The sequence below is a fragment of the Cryptotermes secundus genome, unplaced genomic scaffold (genome assembly GCF_002891405.2).
Source record: "Cryptotermes secundus unplaced genomic scaffold, Csec_1.0 scaffold1182, whole genome shotgun sequence".
Lineage (NCBI taxonomy): Eukaryota > Metazoa > Arthropoda > Insecta > Blattodea > Kalotermitidae > Cryptotermes > Cryptotermes secundus.
Genome location: NW_019737098.1, coordinates 255,680 through 277,495, shown reverse-complemented (window position 1 = coordinate 277,495; position 21,816 = coordinate 255,680). Strand labels below are relative to the sequence as shown.

Here is a 21,816-nt window from a genome sequence, read left to right as displayed (position 1 = left end):
CCAGTAGTAATAAAGTGTCAAAACAGTTTAGCTGTAGTAGTGTTGACAGCGTGTGTAATGGGATAAATGCTATAGACAGTTAAGAACTGTTGTGTTTTATAGATATATTAGCTCCCTGTTTATAGGTAAAACAATGGACATTGTTACAAGCTGCATGAGTTGAATGACCATGGTTATGCAGTGAAACTTGCTGGTAATAGAATTCAACATTTTTCAGTTTAACACATAAATACTGTGAACAAACCACTTATATATTTTATCAATATCACAAGTTACAAGCACAGGCTTCAAATGTATAGTACACTGCTACTGAGCAGTACACATTATCAGGTTTGTTTCTTCCACTTTTTTCTCTTTTCTGCCTTTTCTTTCTTCTTATTTCATTCAGTACTCTCAGGGGTGGATAAATATTCCAGTAGAGGTGAGTTTCTCTGTAATCCAGGTTATATTTTAAACCAGTTTTACTGTACTACAAGTGATGATTATAATGCTGAGGTAATGTTTTTTTAGTTAAATATGCATTCATCAGGGTCAGAACTGCTATGTACCATTGTCAGTTTGTCTTCAAATGCTAATGGAAGTCGAAGTGCCTGATTTCAGTGTACTATTGTACCTTTTTCTTCTTTACTATGTGATCTTCCAATGCCTTAACCCATACTTTATATCCACAGAAAATATTTAGAGGTTATGTATAGTATTATGTCTGTTGCCATGTGGACATTGTTAATATTTCATGTACTTGCCTTTACTGAGCTTCTTGGTAGCAGTTACACAGGTGTGGGATATGTAATATGTGTGTTTGTTGGTAAAATGAAAGCATCGACTTACTGTCATGAGTTCAGGGAATTTTTTTATACATTCTAAAGGGTTCTGTCAATGGTATATAATATTCAGAATTACTAAGTTTTTGGACTTCGTCCATCATCCAGTGATTGAGGTTAGCTCTTTCTAAGGGACGCAACAGAGTAGGTGTCTCCCACCCACACCTGGAGGCAGAAACAGATCCAGTTTCCAAAATGTTATGTTTTCTAGTTTGTAGAATACCTGACAATAGACAAAGACTGAAAACCCAGTAATTCTGGGAAATTATTATATGTTTTGTGATGAATGGGACCTCTGGCTGCAGAATGGCGCATGTTGTTTGTAATGTGTAACAGTTTTTATTAAATAAGAAATTGGAGATTGGTAGCCCTCACTGGGTTTCGACTTGTATATGTGAGGAATGCTACGCTGTATCACATGAGGCAATGTGTGGTGAAGCAATCAGAAGTATTTCTACCTTCGTATATTTAGGAGCTGTTGGCATTTGGAATGAATGACCTAGTAAGTATACTACTCAGAAGGTTTGCAAACTGTAGATGTGTCTACTGGACTGCCTTTCTCATATGAGAACTATTGTTTCTTTTGATAAATGTTAGCCTCAAGTTAATCTAAATCTATAGAATTAAAATCAGAATACCATATGTTTCAGTTATGTGTGACATATTGATCTAAATTTAAAGATAGAAACTGTTTACTTCTTATTTTTAATGATTCCAGTTTCTGTGCTCATTTGGCAGCTGGACATCTTGAAGTTTCCCATGAAATAGGAAGTGCTGAAAGTTATTGATATAATGCCTATATGTATGAGGAGCTATCAGTAAGTCATGACAGCTGTTTATTTTTAATAGTTCTGATGTGGATGTTACTCAGTTGATAGTTAAATTAACAAACTATATTTCTTTCCAATATAAGGCTGCTCGTGCGGCTATACAACTGGGTTATGAGAAAGCCACAGAGCAGAGACTAGAAGATATAAATTTCTTGTGTCACAGGCTGGCTAACTTCTGTACCTCAGTCCCTGTCACAACTTACAGCATAATGCCTAGTTAAATATTCTTAAATCAAAAGTATTTTGTTAATATATATACAGCGTATGTTCTGAAAAGCTGTTATATGCCATTCCTATCATGTTAACAATTCAGAAATATGTGTGTTAGTGTCTTGTTCAAAAGTGTATGCAGCAGAGTACATATAAACTGAGGCCAATGTCCAGGATTTAATTTGGGGAGGTGTTCTGAAAAATCAGTTAAGTAAACATTGTTTTGTAATGTAATTCACAAAGAAACTACTGTATTGACAGAAATTTCATTTGCACTGTTAGCGTTTTTTATTTTATAACTATGAAATTTGGCAGGACGCTCCTTTTCTGCCTTTGTATATCCAGATATCTCAGAGGTGAGGTTTGAACCCATAAAACCACTGCCATTGATCCTTGACTTGCTGTTCATATTCTCTTGTACATTACATAACACTGTGAAGGTGAAACACTGCAGAATGGTCAGAGACATGCCGCGTGTTTTACAAGTATGCACTATATGCAGTTCATATTCACCATTTGAACTGGTGAAATGAATTATGGAGAACAGATTGTGTGTGTGAAATCCATTATACATTAATTTCACTTTTCTGTGCATCACTAGAATAACTTGAGGAAAACCCTTCAGTTGTTACATATTTAAATGATCTAAAACTTATTACAAATGTTCAGAGTGAAATATAGGTTTGTTTCATTCATTAGAGATCCATTTTGAAGGTAAGCCTATGTTCCATTCACTGTTGATATAATGAATGTATCATATGAAATGAATTCAGCCTATTGCGCCATTTTTTTTTCAAAGAACGCCATATGATTTCACTATTATACGCAGCCTGTTTGTGCCTGCATATTCATTGAAATTTGTCATAAATTGCCATTCATTACAGAAACATATAATAGAGCGTAATAAATTAGAACTTAATAAATGCATATATCACCATATCATTATGCATGTTTAGGAAGGGAACAGCTACACATAAATTGTTCAGAATTTTTAAAATAATTATTTTATAAGCTACAGAGGTGGAGAAATACATAAATTTGAGTCTTAAAAGGTTTTTTTTTTTTTTCTAAAAGACTGATGAATTAAATTGAGAAGAATATTCAACCTTACAAATTTACTGGGGGAAAAGTCTTTTACAGGAAGCTTCCAGTTATCTAGTATATGTAGGGAGTGGAATGTGTTGGTTATGTTGTATGGGGGGGGGGGTGAGGGGGCATTAAGTGCCCTGCAGATTGAGCAGTGAAATATTTCAGATGTACTGTGATGTGATCATAAATTCAACTAGCATTTGCTGCAATGGCAGCTCTGTGAAGGGCAGTGCTACCAGTGATGGTTATGAAAATTACCATGTTGTAGGTGACTATATATACGTAATTTTAAAATGTTTTGTATGTGGTAAGTTTTCTTTGAAATGCTTGCAAGGTATTTGAGTACCAGATAACAGGAAGTTTACTGTATTTTGTGTGTTTTGAAAGTGTGACAAATTTTCATAATTGTGATTATGCTTGTAATCTGGTTATATCTTTTTTCTCCCAGTAGGATGTCAAAAATTTATTGTTTTTCAGTACAAGAGATACTTTGTTTATTGTACAAAAGATAGGTGTGTATAAATATCTGAAACATAAATTTTGGGAAGTTCCATAAACTTTATTGATTTCATCATGTATTTGAATTTATGTCTGATCCTGGTTTTCAAGAATATATAAGTTGCATGTATACATAATTAAATGATGTATCAGATGTTTCAGTAATCAGTAACTTATTATCCAATTAACCTTCCAAGTAAACACCTCCTCCCCTCTACCAGTACCTTTGTTAAGTTCCATGGACTGTTACAGGCTTCCAGAATTGTGACTTATAATAAAGTGGTTCCTACATTACACAGTGTGGCCTTAAAAATGCTTTAAGACTGGTAATCTACATAATAACTGTTAAACATACATTTATAATTTTATGAATAGTGAACTTTATGGAGCTACTTGCTATTTTGTAACAGTTTATATCAGGGTCGTAGATATTGTGTGGAAGTGTTGCTGTAAAATTGTGAATGGTAGTCCTACTTCTCTGTTGTGTAGATGTGTGTGTGTATGCATGCCATATCCTGTGCCATAGAACTGCTTTATTTCAGGATTCCTCAGAAATGTGTGCACATGCGCAATTGAAAGATGAATGTGTGTTTGTGCCTATGTCTGTATGAACTCTGGGCACATTCATTGTAGCCCAGTTTAAGTTTCTAAAGTATTTTGCTTATGAGTAACTTCAAGCTCTTAACAAGCCCACTGAGAGACTTTCCCAGTAACAATAAACATGCCTAAAGACATCAGTTATGAAACAATAATGTTACTTTAATGTTTAAGCTGCCTTCGCAACAAGGTTTACAGATGTCTAGCCTAGCTATAAGTGTGAATTTGTACAGAAGAATAGTGTAAATAACAGGCAGGAATGTGCATTAGATTTTGCATATTGTTAACCTTTACTGGGGCATTATTGCGATGGTCCATGCATGTGCGCCTGTATGTCTGACCCAGCTGGCTGAGTGTTGTATTTTTCACTATTTAATACTCCTGAGTTTAAATGTGGCTCCCAGCCCTATAGAACTGCAAGGTTTAAAATCCCACATTCTTGGACAGTATGATTTTATCCCAAAATTAAAGTATGGCCTCAGCGCCCTTAATACTGGGATATTTAAGTCCCTATTCTTGAACAATAAAGAGTAACCATTTCCAGTCAGTTGTCAATATATAATCAACATGGTGACTGTGCTTCCATGGACAAATGTCGATATACTATCAACAAAGTTTCTTTCATGTTGTTATGGTAATATTTTGATCATATGTCATTAGTTGGCACTGTAGACTATACCAGGCATGCATGAATGTTTCATCTGTCTCCTCCTGCCATCTGGAAATCATAATTGCCCATGTTGCACCAACTTTCCAGGCAAAACAGTTCACTTAGTGGCCTGGCAGGCATTTTAATACTCCTGACGACCTTGCTGCAGAAATTTTTCTATAAACGCAATGACTGGAAAGGGTTAATATGGTATCATATAATGATTCACATGTTGTACAATGGCTCTGGGAAATTTGAGGTAAATGTTAGTATTGAGTTTGCTGCATGTATGCTGTTGGTTTTGTCCCTCATTTCCGCATTTTATTATAGTTCTAGGAATTGCATATACATCTTCAAGTTCAGTAGTATGCACTTTCCCTAGTAGATTCATTAGCAGTCTTTTGTCATACATCAATTTCCAGAAGTCTGTATGATCTTTCTGTGAATAACAAGCAACAAATTTTTATACTGACATTGTGAGAGGTTTATGAACAGTTTACAGAATGCCAGGATATGGCACACATGTGTATGATGATGTTCTACTGCTTTGCTTTTCCACTGTGCCAAAGCTATGATTCTGTGGTTTGTGTTTTATACAGAGATCTCCAGACTGATCAATACCATGGAAGAACTGTCCAGCAGACCTGTGGGTTAAAAAGTGGGTTCAACATCCTGATACCCCTTGTTCTTAACAGACATAATTCTGTGAGCATTTGTATGGACCCAAATTCTTTCTCATTTGTCCACTCCTCTACATGCGTGGCTTAACAACGTTAGAGAGTTCTTGTTTGTTGTTCTAACATAGCATGGCAGCAAAATTCAATTTTGGTTGATAGTGACATTGATTAAATTAAAATTTGTTTACTCTTACGTGTCAAGGTGAATACAGTATGTACTTTAAGGGGGTGGGGGGATATAGAGTTGAATATTTTAGGTACTAGTGATTTGTATGCCTGAAGTTCAGTCATGTCTTTATTTGTTTGAATTTATTTCTTACCAGCCACCAAAATTTGAGAGTGAATTTGACCCGTTGGTTTATAAATTTTTAAAGTAAGCAAATGCCTTCATCCCCAGGCGGTATCACATTCACTGTCATTTTGTAGCTTTCCAGCATGCAGTATTTCATACTAAGTCTTAAGAATTGCCAACTGTTTGAAAACTGCATAAGTTTTACTCTAAAATCATCTGAGACATTGAAAATTAAAAAAAAAAAACATCAGAGGAGGTCAATGGGTTTAGGCCCAAACATAGATTACTATATTAGAAAGGGATGGAGAACAGAATTCTGACCTTAAGTACTGATGTATACCCCAGCCAAGTTTGTTATTGTTCCAGACTTCATTATAATTCCTTGACTTTTCATTCCACATTTTTTGCATTTACTATATCAATCATTATTCCACTGAGGATTACTCTCATAATTTTCACTGTGTACATGAAATATGGAAATAACGTTACTATATTAAAAAATACATGGCAGCGATATCAATTTATGTTGTACATATATACATTAGTATATTTACCAGATGAATAATTCAATATTACTTTGCTTGTTAAGAGTTATGACTATCTGATATTTAGTTCATAATTTTTATATAATGTATTACATTTTTAAACTTATTGTATCTTAATTGGTACAGATATATTCTAAAATCAGTAAGACGTGCTTCTTATTAAATTTTGTTGGATTAAGTTGTTATAAAGCTTCTTTTTTCTTATGTAGCCTTATTGCAATATTAATCATATGTTATATTTACATAGTAACCTTTGCTAATGTGTGCCTAGAATCATTTGGCAATAAAAATGTTGACATATAAATTTCAAGTTCTTATGAGAGGAATGTAGGAAGCTGTTTAAATAACAGTGATTTCCAGTTTCTTTCATTACAGTGAAAAAGTATTACAGTACAGTTTTTATTGTTGTAACATGGTGACTTCCACCCTTATTTTGCTCTAAGTGAACACTAGGTTTTCACGTCAAGTGATATTTGTTTGTTGCCTATATTACAGCAACATATTTTACCATAACACCATGCACATTTAAGGCAGGAATTCCTGCACATAAATAAAATTTTGAAACAGATATGCTGTATGATGTAGAAAATACAGAAATTTGAAAGTCTTAAAATGTGTATTTTTCTTAAAGAAATATTACTGAATTTCGTATTGGAAGAGCATTGAATCTTACAGTTTTGTTGGTGGAAAAACCTTTTTAAGTTGTGAATTTTGAATGTGACATAATTGTGTATTATACTTATTCTCAATTACATATTTTTTGTCCAAGAACAGAAGGTCATGAATATTTCTTGCTTTTCAATATAGGAGAGTGTATGGAGTTTGTATATTTTACTGTACTTCACTTAGATCTAAGAAAAAATATATTGAAGATGTCATTTGCAGTTCAATTTATTTATTGTAAACCTGTTTCTGAAACTGATGTACAGTGTAGGGTTGTAATTTTTCCTTGTAGAATTTGTAAATCCTAGTTCTTTATAAATTGGCTAAGTAAAGTGAAAATGTTATAACCTTATCTCTTTTCTGTACACAAACATCTAAGCTTAAAATTTTGTAGTGAATGAAATATATTTTATGAAGTTTATTCCTTTCATCAAACTGCTGTGCTTATCTTTTGTGTATGAGTTGTCCACCTTGGGAAATAAGCAGAACACAGTTACTGTTGACCTTTCATATTCCAGTTATGACTTGAGCATAACTTCATTTATTTCTAGTGCCAAAAATAATGCAACTGTAAGGACCTGCACAAGTTGGTTTCTATCATAAAAATTATTTTTGCCACAATAAAGGAATTGAAATTTCTTGGTTGTATGCTTTTCCTTCACTATGTACACATTCACAGATAGCATGTTTTAAGATTGAGGTTCTCATGGCAGCCACATTGAGAGATGTGTGCTATGTAATGTGGTAAATGTGTATGAGCATTTAGGAGGAATATACTGCCTCCAACTTTTGCCCTGAAGATGGAGGCAGTACATTCTCCAAAATGTCAGTAAGCATCTCCAAGACTACTTGGTGTCTTGTCCCAGAAGATAGTAATCATCAGTAGATTACTNATGCTTCAAGGCGTACGATACACTGTTCAAATTCTAAACCAACTGCTTCCATTGCCGAGATAACGGGCGCTCATATTATAAGGCAAGGTTATAAAACCACCTTTTAAGATCATTTTATTGAAAGTTTCATGATCCTATCTCATATAATTTAAGAACAATGATGAATAAATCATTTTCGAGCAATATTTAAATGGCCGGCTGAATATATTACCGCAGGAGCCGCGGCCGCGGAATTTAAATGACCACGTCAAAGGGTTAATTAGCAGTCCTTCCTCCCCTTGCCGCCCATAATATTAACAGTGATTAACTATAAAGTTTACAGAATTTTGAGCAGTTATATATAGTTCATAGCTCACACCCATAGAACCTTTACTTCCCCAGGTGTCCTGGTTATTGTCTTTCTGGCTTTCCAGGAATATCCTCTGTGCCCGAAGGAAGGTCTGTGTAATGTTTCAGATGCTCCTCTTTCTCTTGTTATATACTTTGAAGTCACGTTTGCAGAGCATACACCATATTGTGTGGAAGTCAACCTTTAACCTACTAATGTTAGATATATCTAACAGCAAGTAACGCTCAACTGTGGACAAATGCTAGATTTAACGCGAGTACACAAAGTACATATGCACTCTTTGGGAATCCTGACACTTTGATTTTGAGGCTGAAACCAAAACAAACCTATGCAAGGTCGTTAACTCTGAACAGTGAAATCATTTATCATGGTACTGGTCAGCCAAAAAGAACACATCTTTTTTTGAGAGCAGAGAAATAAATATTCACCTGTGCATTCAGATTAGTACTGCTTGAGCTTACAAGGAAGTGGGTTGTTTTCAAGGATTGGTTTTCAGTAGTGAATTATCAGTCAGAAAGTCAGTGTCAGATTGTCATTTATTTATAAAACATTTTTATTTTGTCTTGAAACAGGTATAAAGCCATTGAAGGCAACAGTGCAAATGTGGGCTTTGTGGATAAATCTGACAGGATGGTAAATAGTTCTGGAATTGTCTAGAGGACATGGAAATCAACAAAAAAAATGTTTTTCCACCATCTAGACATGAATATACAAAATGCCTATTTATTGCGCAAGTCAGTGGTGGAAAAATTACACACAAAAAATTCCACAAAATCCTATTGTGAGATTTGATTGTACAATCGCACAAGGTGAATATCACAGTCAGTGGTGTTTCTCAAGGGAGGAAACGTTAATCAGGGGCCCAACTGAGTCAACTAGAGGTGAAACATTTGCAACACTGGCCATCCAAAGGGAAACAAAGATGTGTGTGTTTGCTAATTAAGAAAACCAGGAACACCCTCTACACTTGTAAAAAATGATGAAGGTCTGTGTGTTCAGGACTGCTTCAAGAAGTGGCACATGCGCATCAGAGTGTGAGCATTGAATGGAGTTATCATAAACTCTGAAGTGATGCATTTCATGCTTGCATACAGTCTGGAAAAAAGATTATTGTATATAGTGTGATTATTTTTTACAAAATCAACATGTCTCAAGTTCCAAGAAAAGACAATGGGCGAGTTCTTTGGAATTTCTTAATATATAATAAAGATGGTATTTTGTATTTCATAACAAAGTAATCACAGAATATTTTCATTTGTGGTTCTGCAGACAGCCCACAAACTTTTTCAAGGATGGGATTGACCGTCTTATCTCCCAGTGGGATAAATTTATTAACAGTTTTGGAGATAACTTTTGAGGTAAGAAATGTTCTTTAATATGTTTTGGCCCCTGACCCTTTTCATTTGACTGCCCCACATATATATGGAACATTATTTTAGTGCTGAAAAGTAGAATTACAAAAATTTCATCAGTAAATTGATGGGTTAGAGATGGTTTGCAGGGGTCTAATTACCAGATGGGGTGTTGGGAGAATTTTCTTGTCCCCATGTCCAGAGCAGCTCTGGAGGTCTTGCTGTCTTCTTTTCCCTAAATGTGGATGAAATGTGGAGCTACCACTCACCTCCTTTAAGTACTACAGCTATAGGAGTCTATTACTGTACTGGTTCACAAGAAGGGTGATAAAACTGACTAGTAATTATCGTGGATATCGCTGCTATCAATTTCGTACAAAATTTTATCCACTATTCTCTCAAGGTTAAGTCCACACATAGATTACTGGGAATCATCAGTGTGGATTTTGACATAAATCAATTACTGATCAGTTCTTTTGCATTAATCAGATACTGGAGAAAAAATGGGAGCACAATGAGACAGTACATCAGCTATTCATAAACTTCAAGAAAGCCTATGATTCAGTTGACAAAAGTATGGTACAATATTCTGATAGAGTTTGGGGTACACATGAAACTAGTTAGGTTGATTAAAATGTGTTTAAATGAAATGTATAGTGAAGTCCATATAGGTAAGCATTAGTCTGAATCTTCCTATCCAGAACAGTCTAAAACAAGGAGATGCTTTATTGCCACTGCTTTTCAACTTTGCTCTAGAATATGCTATTAGGAAGGTCCAGGAAAAGCAGGTGGGCATGTACTCGTAATTAAATGGGACACATCAGCTGTTGATCTATGCTGATGTGAATGTACTGGGTGATAATATGGATACCATAAAGAAAAACACACAAACTTGAATTGACACTAGTAAGGAGATTAGTCTGGAAGTAAACACAGAGAAAACTAAGTAAATGTTGCTGTCTCGTCACCAAAATGCATGGCAAAATCAAGACATAGCAATAGGAAACAGATGTTTTGAAAATGTGGCGAAGTTCAGATATTTGGGAATGACGATAACAAATCAAAACCTGATTCAGGAGGAAATTAAGAGGAGATTGAACTCGAGTAATGTTTGCTACCATTCAGTTCAGAACCTTTTGTCTTCTCGTCTGCTGTCCAAAAACATATATATTAGAATATTAAAAAAAACTATAATTTTGCCTGTGGTTCTGTATGGGTGAGAAACTTGGTCTCTGACAGTAAGGGAGGCACATAGACTGAGGGTGTTTGAGAACAGGGTGTTGAGGAGAATATGTGGATGAGGAGCTTCATAACTTGTACTCTTCTCCAAGTATAATTAGAATGATCAAGTCAAGGAGCATAAGAGGGATAGGGCATGTAGCACTAATGTGGGCGAAGAGGAATGCATAGAGGATTTTGGTGAGAAAGCCAGAAGGATAGAGACCATTAGGAAGACCAAGATGTAGGTGGGTGGACAATTTTAAAATGGATCTTGGACACATGGGTTGGGGTGGTATGGACTGGTGGGCTCTTGTGAACACAGAAATGTACCTAAGGGTCCCATAAAATGTTGGGAAATTCTTGGGTAGCTGGCGACTTCTCAAGGACTCAGATCCATTAAGTTAGTTAGTTCATACTAACATGTTGCACCCTTGTATTTCATTTCCTCATCCTTCCGTTCCTTATGAAGTGTACCTGGCCAAAAAGCTACTTTCATTGCCGTAAATAGAATTTAAAACATCCCCATAAATTTAGAGACCTATATTCTGTTGTGTACATACGAGTATTATAACCAACCATCGCCTACCATGCGGGTAAATTAGATTATAGTTACAGATGTCGAAGTTATGTTGTTACGGGACATTTAAAAGAATAATACAGTATTTTAAGGAGAATCTGTAATATAACATGTAACTGAAACGTTCTAAATGTAGCATAAGTCTGTGGATTTGAATGAATATCCCAATAAAGAGCTGTGATTGAAGTGTTGTTGTGGAGGTATATTCATTGGTAGTAACCGAATTTGGTATTCATGTTATGGATATCGATACACGTAAGTGGGTTGAGGTTGTTTTGAAAATTGTACGTCTTCAGCGGTCTTCAGGGAAGGTTGTGTGCTGGTTTTACGTTTTACTGTAACTGCTGTATTCAGTATCACAAAGCAGTATAGCATCCGGTATCGGTTATTTGTAATATTTCAGACCGCTGTATTGAATACTGGGGAATTTTTGAAACGCGATTGTGAGGTGTGTTGGAAAATACCTGTAGCATGTGGCAATGTACGCAAGTATAGTCATCGTCAATTGCATATTTTAAGTTTCAGAGTATGGTGTGTAAAGTTGTTTCCGTTTCTGATATACTCATATTTAAAATTGATCAATGTAAATATATTTAAAATGCGGATTATTGCAGTTTCTGGGTTAGGTGTAAGATTACCAGCATGTTTAAAGATTTTGGAACGTGCACAGTAGTAACCGTTTAAACATTATAACGTTTAAGGGCCATTTGCTTTCATATTGAATAGTAACACAGTTATTTAGAATATTCCAGACACAAGTGAGTTTTATTTATAAAATAAAATTACAGTATTCCATTCAAATTGAAATAAACGTTGTTCATTTTCTGAGCAGTCGTTATGGCTGGTGTAGTGTGCTTGCTAGACAGTACTGCCTTTCTGCAAGATGTCTTGACGTTTCTTAATTCCATTCATTGCAAAATTGCATAGTTACCATCATACATGGGCAGCCATACATACGTAATGAGTTTAACAATTGTAGGTTTTAAGCCATGATTTTTCTGTAACAGTCGAAGTTTGCAGATAAACCCATGTGTATATGACCCATTATTGTATTGGTATGTTACCTACAAACCTTTTAACCATGGTTCATAATAATGCAAACATTACACAGTAATATTTTAACAAATGTGCTGGACAAAACACTAAAATTGTGGTGTTATGTAAGCTGTCTTAGTATGGAGTATGTGCTACTATCTCTGTGCTGTTCTTAGGATTGGAAATTGTCAACTTGTAAGACATAGGAGATAATATTAAGGTGAATCTAAGGGAAATAGGTTGTAACTTATGGCAGACTGGATGGCCAAAGAATCGACATTTGATTTCTGACAGGGACCATAGATTTTTCTTTTCTCCACAGCATCCAGACTGACTATGGGTCATTCACCTTCCTATCTGGGCTGTTTCCTCAGGAATAAAGCTTCAGGTGTGATACTGAGCACTCAACCCCTATCAAGCATTGAAGTTGACAGTGGTTGAGCTGTACCCTTACTCCCTCATATGTCTTCATAGAGTGGTAATTAACACAACTGCTTCCATATCTGAGTTTAGTCATTTAATTTACCAGTGCTTTGCCCAGAGTACCATAGTCTGCCTAGGTTGGAGAATAACATGTTGTGACAGGGCAAAATGTTTCTCTTTCACATGCACTGTAGGCATGAAGTTTCTTCTTCTGTTACATGATGCCTGTAGCTATGTTTTGTTATTCCTTGGTTATATGGAATACTACAGGGAGTTTTTCAGAGCTTGACGCATTCATATCTCTGCACTTCACCACAACCGGCACACTGCCAGCTACAAAGTGCATGTAAATTTTACCATGGACTCGGCATGCCGACAATGTTTGGAATGAAGGAAAGTTCTTACCTTTGCTCACAGATCACAGGAGGTGTTGAAAACACTAGTCCTCTATGTAAATATCTTTCACAATTAATTGTTTCATTAAAGAATACACATACAACAATCCTTCTTTCACTTACAACACACCATACCAAATTTCACTGGATAGCTTCAGCAGTTATGTTGCCATTCTTGCACTAGACTTTGACACTCCAATGTCTCAAGCTAGATGTTTCAGTTATTTTCTAGGTGTATGTGCATGTCTGGTCTTTATGTCATCTAACTTCTCAGTAAGCACTAAACACATATGTTTTGCTTTCTTGTCTATTAAGGGTCCCATTGTTCTAGGTTTATTCAACCAAATTATGAATTGTTTTATCTGCTGGGAACTCTTTCATAACGAAATTTACATCAAAATTTTTGCCGACTTTTTCCAGCAGATCCTTATTTCCCGTAGGTGTCATACAGAAATACGTATTGCTTTAAAGTAAAGCAACCCATGTCATGCCACACTGCTGTTAGCTGAGAGCAAATGGGTCATGGCACTGATAACTACTGCCTGCTGCTCACAAATCATAAACAAACTCCCATGAATGAACAGCACTGCCCGTCGTGTAACATAATACTGTGTAGAGGCCTACAAGTTAATTATTTTCCTTCGTTCCAAACCTCATCGGTCGTTAAGCATGCTGAGTCATCAGTAGAAATTGTGTGCGCTTTGTGGTTGGCGATGCACTGGTAGCGGTGAAGCACAGAGCCTTGAATGCATGTAGTTACTAAAAATATTCCCTGTATGAACTAGTAGTGCACTGTCAAAAATTGCTGTTCTGGGATGCAAGTGAACAGAGTTGCTGCAAATGAATGTGTTAGTTAAGAACAGGGAAGCTTCGTTGAACTCCAGAATTGTTTTAGGCACTGTGACAAAGAGAATATTTTGAATGCCTTTCTGACAATTGAAACCTGACCATCTAGGCCACAGTTATTGATTGATCTATCATGGTTGGACAGATAAATTGCTGGTGGCTCTTGCTAGCATAGACACTCTTAGTTAGAAATCCCATGGAACTCATTACAGTATTTTACTCTCTTACGACTCTGGGAGTCATGCAAATCTCTCATAGCATACCATCACTAACAAACCGGTTGAACTATCACAGATTCATGCATTTTATTATGGTTGTTAGTATAGAATTCTCATTTGAGATGAAAGCGTGCTGCTTACAGTAGTGCAGGGCCCTAACCACATAGCCTTTCCCTATGTGTGATGCTGACTTTCATAACAATCTCTGCTTATTCACAGCTTCATATTTTTGTTACTGTAAAACAGCAACACAGACTTGCCATATTTTACAAGAATGACTGGAAGACAGCCCCCCCCCCACTTCTGCCGTCAGACATGCCTTGTAGCTCATAAACAAGTTCTGTAATGCTTTCTGAAGTTTTTCCTCAGAAACTGAAGAAATTACATCAGTTTTTTCATCCCAGAGATTTTGGTAAATATGCTTGTATTGTATCAGATCAAGTTGTTAATTTGTTGAGGTACCAATCAGAACTCATTTTTTTCTGAAAAATATTGGGGCATTGATTAACCACACGCTTTCAGCACCCCTTGTATTCTATGTACTGTATACTAGTTTGAATGACAGGATTTTCTTCAGCCTGTATTCATATGTTTCGTGCATTGACATGATCATTAAGGTAAACCATGATTTGTTAGTTATGAACAGTAGCTGTGAATCCATGACTGTAATACATGAATTCTTGCAGCATAATCTGGTTGTTGAAGATCATGCACAGTCATTTTTATATGGATGAAGTTTTAATTAATTTTGTGACAGGGAATACAGATCCCACCTGAGTACCGGTGTCATAAAGATTTGTGAGGACGTATCTTTAACAGTGTCTAAGAGTCTTGCACTTGCTGTGCATTGTAGGTAGATGTGAAGTTCATTTATGGCCTTAAATAAAGTAGGCTTTGTAATTTTTAAGGAGCTGGGATAGCATACTCGTAGTTGGTATAGAGACTGGATATAGGCTGGATGACCAATGGGTTGGAGTTCCAGTCCCAGTAGAGTCAAGAATTTTCTCTGGTCCAAATTGTCCAGACCAGCTCTGGGGTCCACCCAACCTCCTATCCAATGTGTACTTGAGGCTCTTTCCCCTGGGGTAAAGCAGCCAGGGCTTGAAGCTGACCACTCACCTCCAGCTAGTGCTGAGGTTAAGAAAATATGGATCTGTACATCTGCTCCCCCATATGCCTTCATTGTGTAGTTCTTAATTAGTTAAACACAGGGACAACTTTACTTTTACCTGTTGACATTTGTAAGTTGCATTAAAGACAGAGGTGAATGAGTGATTGATACGTCAATACAACAGGATGCTCAAATATAATATTATTTTAGACAGACAATTGTATGACATATAGCACATGTTAATAACTTGCATTAATTTTTTTATTGATCCATGTGAGGCATTGTGCTACCCACCAATTTGTTTGCAGTGCACAGATTAAATACCACTCATCTTATGATATCCATGTGGGCCATACCAAGCCATGAGCATGGTCAGAATACAAATATTGAGTGTGTATGTAGTACACATGGTGTGAGGCTTGTAAAAACACATATCCCTTCCAGTATAAATACAGATAGACCCTGCAGATGAGCACTACTGATGTTCCTGCCATCCATTGTGACAGACTAGCTCTCATTGATGCATTATTTTGTGAATTTTCTGTGAAGATGAACAGGTCACCTGCTGGCATCTGTGGGTCATGTTTAGAGAGATGACTGCATGGGCATCAGCAGTATCAGATGGTAGGTGAAATGTCTAAAGACTGAGATACAGGCACACATTATCAGCCATGCTGTGGTTAGTTAAGAACCATCTGAAGTGAACCCAACAGCATGCCCACCGAAGAGGACCAAAGGGTGACGGTGAAAGAAATTGGAGTACATGTTGGCATAGGGTGCTCTACCATGCAAATGATGATAGCATATTAGAACATTTGTTCCCATTTCCACTCATTTAATCATTTTTACTAAGAAACCACGTAACAGAGAGCATGGAATGGCATCACACCATGTCCCCATGAAAGGAGGCCATAATAGTACCCTTGCCCAAAAAGGTGGGAATTGTTTTCACGGATGTATACTGTTTGGTTTCGTGCCAGAAGGAAAACCATCAGCATGATTCATGATGTTCAGACTCTCAAGAAACTGCAATATGCATTTAATGATGAGGTAGACGAGCATGCTATGCATAGCTGACTGGAAGATGCTGTAACAGACTCCTGCTGTGGGATTCTTAAACTTTTGCAGTGCCAAATGAAATATAGTTATCATTCTAATGGTTTTTGTAGAAAAGTCATCGGGACACATCCTGTTGTTACTGACAGTATCCACTTTCATATATGTCTCTTCGTGTTACTGTACAATAAATATATTCACAACTTTTAGTATGACCCCCATATCTCTTTACCTACATATATGTAAATATATTTGTAATTTTATTTTCAGGAACTGTGAAATCAGCTGAGGTGACTGGATGTCTGTAAAGAGAGAACTTGACTTCAGTGTTCTGCAAATATGGCATCCTCCATCACCAGTGCAAATATCACCAATATTGAGAGTGACCCAGATGTGACGTTTAGAACTTCAGATGAGAATTCTGGTGATATGGCAGTAGTAACGTTCAAAGAAGAAGCCTTAAGTGATGATGAAAGTATTTTGAATTGTGACAGTATTGATGATTTCTATGAATTTGCAGATACTTCACTTCCTGTGGATGTAGAGTGTTCAGAATTAGTGAAGGATAATGTAATACAGGCTAGTAATGAGACACCAAAACATGGCTCTATTCTTGTAAGCTTACTTGCTGATTCTCCACTGAAAAGTTACCAACAAATGTACATTGATGTTGGAACTACTACGAATAGTATTTCTGAGTCCTCATTAAAATTCAACTTGATGGGAAACAAAAATATAATTGAGAAATATCAACATCAGTCAGAGGTTACAAGTCCCCTCAAAATAGATAAAGGGAAGGTGGTGCAACTAGAACCTCAGAAGTCTCAAACAGTAGAAACACAGGTGTCTCAGCCTGTTGAGCATCAGTTCAAGTGTCTTCACTGCAGTGAAGTATTTGAGCTTAAAAGTCAGCTAGAAATGCACGAGATTGGCCATAAGCAGTTTAAAAGTTGCAGTAACTCATTGTCAAGGCAGGAGGTAATTATAAAAGAGGAAGTTTTGAGTGATGATGAAGTGTTCATGAATGATGCATCAGCTAATGAATATTATAATACTGAAGTTACTTCGCTTCCAGTAAATGTACAGTGTTCGGAGATTGAAAATCCTAACTCTGTTAGTCTTGGAAGGAACACATCAGATAATGGTCTGAATGGCATAGATGTATATGCTAATTCTACACTGAAAAATCATCATGGTATTCGTAATGATGTGGACTCTGCTTTGGGAAGTGATACTAAGTTAGTAAAATTGTGTTTGGCACCGAACAAAGATACAATTAGAAAACATAGAAAACACACCACAAACTTGGGATCTGTTAATATGACTGTTAAAAATGTAATGCGACAACAACAGTTTGAGATGGAGCCTAAGATTGCACGCTGTTATGGGAAGTCTGTTGAACATCAGTTCAAGTGTCAGGAATGTGGTGAAACATTTGAGCTTAAAAGCTATCTTGTAAATCATGAGCTTAGTCATGATCGCTATCGAAAATACAAGCCACCTCCAACGGTTGAGTATGTGAAGCCAACACATGCAACAAACTGTGCTGAATCTGTTAATGTGAATGTTAAGAAAGCAATGCAGCAGCGGCATGAGAAGAAAACCAGTTCTGCACCCTCTTCTTTTGCAATGTGTTACATTATGAATCAATCATATAGAACAAACTATCTCAATTCCGTAAAAGTGAATAAAAAAAAAGTGCAGCAGCATCTTAAACGGCTTATGCGGCCCGCGGTTCAGCCCACTTGTGACACATCATCTGAAGGACATCGGTTCAAGTGTCAGGAATGCGGAGAAAACTTTGAGCTAAAAAGCTGCCTTGTAATGCATGAGGTTAGTCATGAGCACTCTAGAAGGTACAATTCACTTCCAAAGCTCAAATATATGGAGAAGCCACATGCAACATACTCTGCAGTTGGATCTGTTACCGTGAATGATAAAAAAGCAATGCGGTTGCAGCTTGAGATGAAGCCCACAACTGAAGACTCTTATGAAACCGTATCTGTTGAACATAGGTTTAAGTGTCAGGAATACAGGCAAGCTGTTAAGCCTAAAAGCCATCTTTTAATCCGTGAGATTGCTCATGGAAGATACATAACGTGGTCAAAGTGAGATCAACATATCTACATATGTAAAGAATGTGACACTAATGTTGAACATATATTCATTATATTATGCATGAGCCGTGACACGTGAAGGACAGGACTAAACTACACTATTATAGAAGTGAACCATCACCTAATGCTTCAGCATTCTGTACATATTGTAGTGTGTAGACTCATACACATGACAATATATTGTGCATATGTAATCATAATGAAAAACAGACTTCATGTTTAAGGTCTTACTTGCAGATACATTTTAAAAAGAAAACAGTTGAGATCCACTGCAGTGGAAGCACAATAAATTTGCCTTAAGCTAGTACCTTCTGAGAACTGTTTGTAGACTGTCCAATAGAAACCTTTCCATGTAAAAAGACTGTTAGTTGGTGTGGGAAAGTTAGCACCAATGTCTTCAAGTTTGGCATGCCATGGATATGGTATGATTGCTGGGATGTGAAGCTGAAACAGAAAAGTGTCGTTAATCTAGGAATGAATAAGGGAATTCTGGAACAGAAGTCGATCCTCATACATATTGTTTAAGTGTATGTTCACTGACAAGTCATTGACCTAATCACTAGTGTTTTCACAAATCTGTCTACTTTTAAGAATATGATGACTTTGATGACTTCAAAATTGGACAGCATTTTTTACTGTCTTTTAATAAAGGGACTATTGAGGCATTTTATCTGCAGAATGAGTTAATTATGTGCAATCCCATCTACTTGCTTTGATGATTAAATTACCCTCGCTCCTCTCCACATCAGAAGTTCTTAATGCTAGCTACTTTCCAGTAAGACAAGATTTAAGAGCAGAGACCATAATAATATAGTGATGTGCAGTTAACATGCTTGGGCCTCAAAACCTCTGGTGGATCTGCTCTGTCTTGATGCAGCCCCAGTTTAACAGTAAATATTGTTAGAAGTACACCCATTGCTAGGCAATGAGTGGTGAACAAGATACGGCGAAGACAGATTCTTGATAAACAGTCTGTTGCTAAGTTACTCAACAGATGAGGCTTTGGTTTCTGTGTTTGCTGTTCCACTCAGCAGTGGAAAGAGTGGGGTTATGCAGCCCATTGCCAGGCAACATCTCTGTAAACATTATATGCAAAAATGCAACAGTAGGGCAAGCTCATGCAGGAGTGGTGACATCACAGAGCAACAGTAGGTGGCCGTTATGTGACGTGTTTCCTGTGTGTCTGTCAGCTTGTGCATGTGCAGTGACATCACAGAGCAACAGTGGGTAGGAGTTGCATGATATGTGTTTACTGTTGGTCGGTGTCGGTCCCTCAGCTATATAAATGAGCAGAGTTCCTAAGTCGGCAGTGTGGAGAGAGAGATAGTAGTGGCGGAAGCACGCTAACAGAGTGATTTGAACCCGGAGTACAGGAGGTCGGCTTGTGAGGATTTGATGTGTGATTTGAAGAGTTTATGTGTGCAATGGGATTGGGAGTGTAATTTAGTGAGACTTGTAGTTCTGCGTTTTAATTGTGGCACCAGGAGAAGACTAGAGTGTGTGTGTAAATCAATGATAGTGATGTATTTAAGTGTAATTAAGAGAAAGTGTGTGTGTAACTGAAATGCTAATAAATCCATCTGGACTAGAACCCATTATTCTTGTCATGTGTACCACCCTGCACATTACAATATTATTCTGTAAACATATCTTAATATGATTCATAAGGATAAAATGTAAAAAAATAAAGCCGTTATAAGAAGGTGCCTTTGAGATCATCTAAATCACGGTTAATGTTAGGAGTGAACCTTATGCATTACGTTGTCATAGTATCTTGCACACAAACACTGTATATCGTGTTTTTACTGGTGATTCAACAAAGTGAAATAAACATGCATAATAAGTACTTATCGGATAATGTAATGAGCATGGTCAATCTGGCCTTCCCAGGGTCTCATGGGACCTCAAAGCCCCAGCATCCCTATGGCCAAGTGACTTAAAACACTTTCTTGAGGTTACTGTTATCCAGCTTTCTTTAAGGAAAAAATAAGCTTTGTAAGATCATCATACTGTTTGTGTCCCATTGGGATTAATGTTTTTTCTTTTTGTTCATTTTCTGGTATTCTAAAGAACAAAACGTTTTGGGAACTGGATCTTCTTTGTGTCCTTAGGTAAGTGTGTGAGAGACACCTGCCCTGCTTGGTTAGAAAGACCTAACCTCAACCACTGGACATCGTGTCAGTATAACCACAGCTACGCATGTGCGTGCGCGCGCACCTGAAATCAAGGTTTGTCAATGTGAGATGACGGGAAAATGTACAATAAAAGTTGCGGTGAAGCATGATTATAATTTTATTTTTTAGCATTATTCAAGGCATGGTAGATGGGGTTACCTGTGCCTATCTTTAGGAGGACCTTGCAGAATGCCTTTTCAGTTAATTCCTGTAGTATCTTGGAGCATAGTAGCCAAACCACTGATTTCCGACACAGTCTTCCTCTTCTCTTGGGCCTTTGGCCTTCCTTCCTGGTTCTTCTTCACCTGTAAGGAGTATGGGGGGAGCAAGATGAGTCAGCTTCTCTTTTAAGCCAGTTGCTCTCTGTCTTGCCACTGGTCACCAGGAACCGTTGTTGAGAGTTGTTGGGGTCATCTTTGGATTTTCAAGGGAAGCTTGCGTGATTTTTGTTAAGAGATAGGGTTGGAATGCCCCCCATCAGTGAGAGGGAAATCATCTTCTGTGGGTCTAAATGGAGGAGACATGGGGGGCCTGTGATCCATGGTCTTAATGACTGTTCTTGCCTCTTTACTATTATGTTCTTGGTTACCATTAGTCTGTTTAGCTTTTCTTCATCTTCCCTTTCTCCACAGTCCTTACCGAAGGCAGTATGACTGCCTTGACAGTTTATGCATCTAGCTTCCTTCCTATACTTATGGCCTTTTCCTGTCAGATGGTTACCTCCACATATTTCTTTCCCATTGCATCTGGTACTGAGGGGACCATGTCGGCCACACTTACAGAAGTTTTATCTGTTGCAAAGGTTTGTACCACACATGTAGTTTTAGGGACCCTGAGTCTGATGTTTGGGGTCATGCCTTCTACTAAAACCTATAGTGTGTCAAAAGGTTGGCCTGCTTCCATTTAAAAATATTATATCTACCCCTGCCAATTTCATAAATCAGTGGAGTCCTGGAGAATTCCATCTGGGACCTATCATTCGACTAGCTCTGGTGTAACTTGATATTCATTAGGGGTTCATGTCTCGAGACATTTGGCTGCAACCTTTTTTTATTGCTAGTGGGGTGGGACTAAGTCCCTTGTACTGCAGTCACTTCTGGCCTATTGTACCAGCCCCAGATGATAGACGAGGGTGATTGAGGAGCAATTGGTGGAATGAAGATTGGCAGGGGAAACCG

The 21,816-nt window shown here is 37.1% G+C and overlaps 1 protein-coding gene across 5 annotated transcripts; it reads left to right on the top strand.

The window, feature by feature from the left end:
* Nucleotides 1-11,533: 11,533 nt before the first annotated feature.
* LOC111870213 (zinc finger protein 708) lies at nt 11,534-20,310 on the top strand. 5 transcript variants are annotated; one of them, XM_023862313.2, is made up of 3 exons: nt 11,534-11,711; nt 12,621-12,686; nt 16,618-20,310. In XM_023862313.2, the coding sequence occupies exon 3, from the start codon at nt 16,687-16,689 to the stop codon at nt 18,457-18,459; it is 1,773 nt and encodes a 590-aa protein (XP_023718081.1). In that variant the 5' UTR covers nt 11,534-11,711; nt 12,621-12,686; nt 16,618-16,686; the 3' UTR covers nt 18,460-20,310. The 5 variants fall into 5 exon arrangements, with proteins under 5 accessions (XP_023718081.1, XP_023718079.1, XP_023718080.1 ...); XM_023862311.2 differs by having other exon boundaries at nt 11,534-11,744; XM_023862312.2 differs by lacking the exon at nt 12,621-12,686.
* Nucleotides 20,311-21,816: the final 1,506 nt, after the last annotated feature.

Coding starts and splice junctions, on each gene's coding strand:
- LOC111870213 (XM_023862312.2), top strand. CDS start 16,687: ATGGCATCCTCCATCACCAGTGCAAATATCACCAATATTGAGAGTGAC.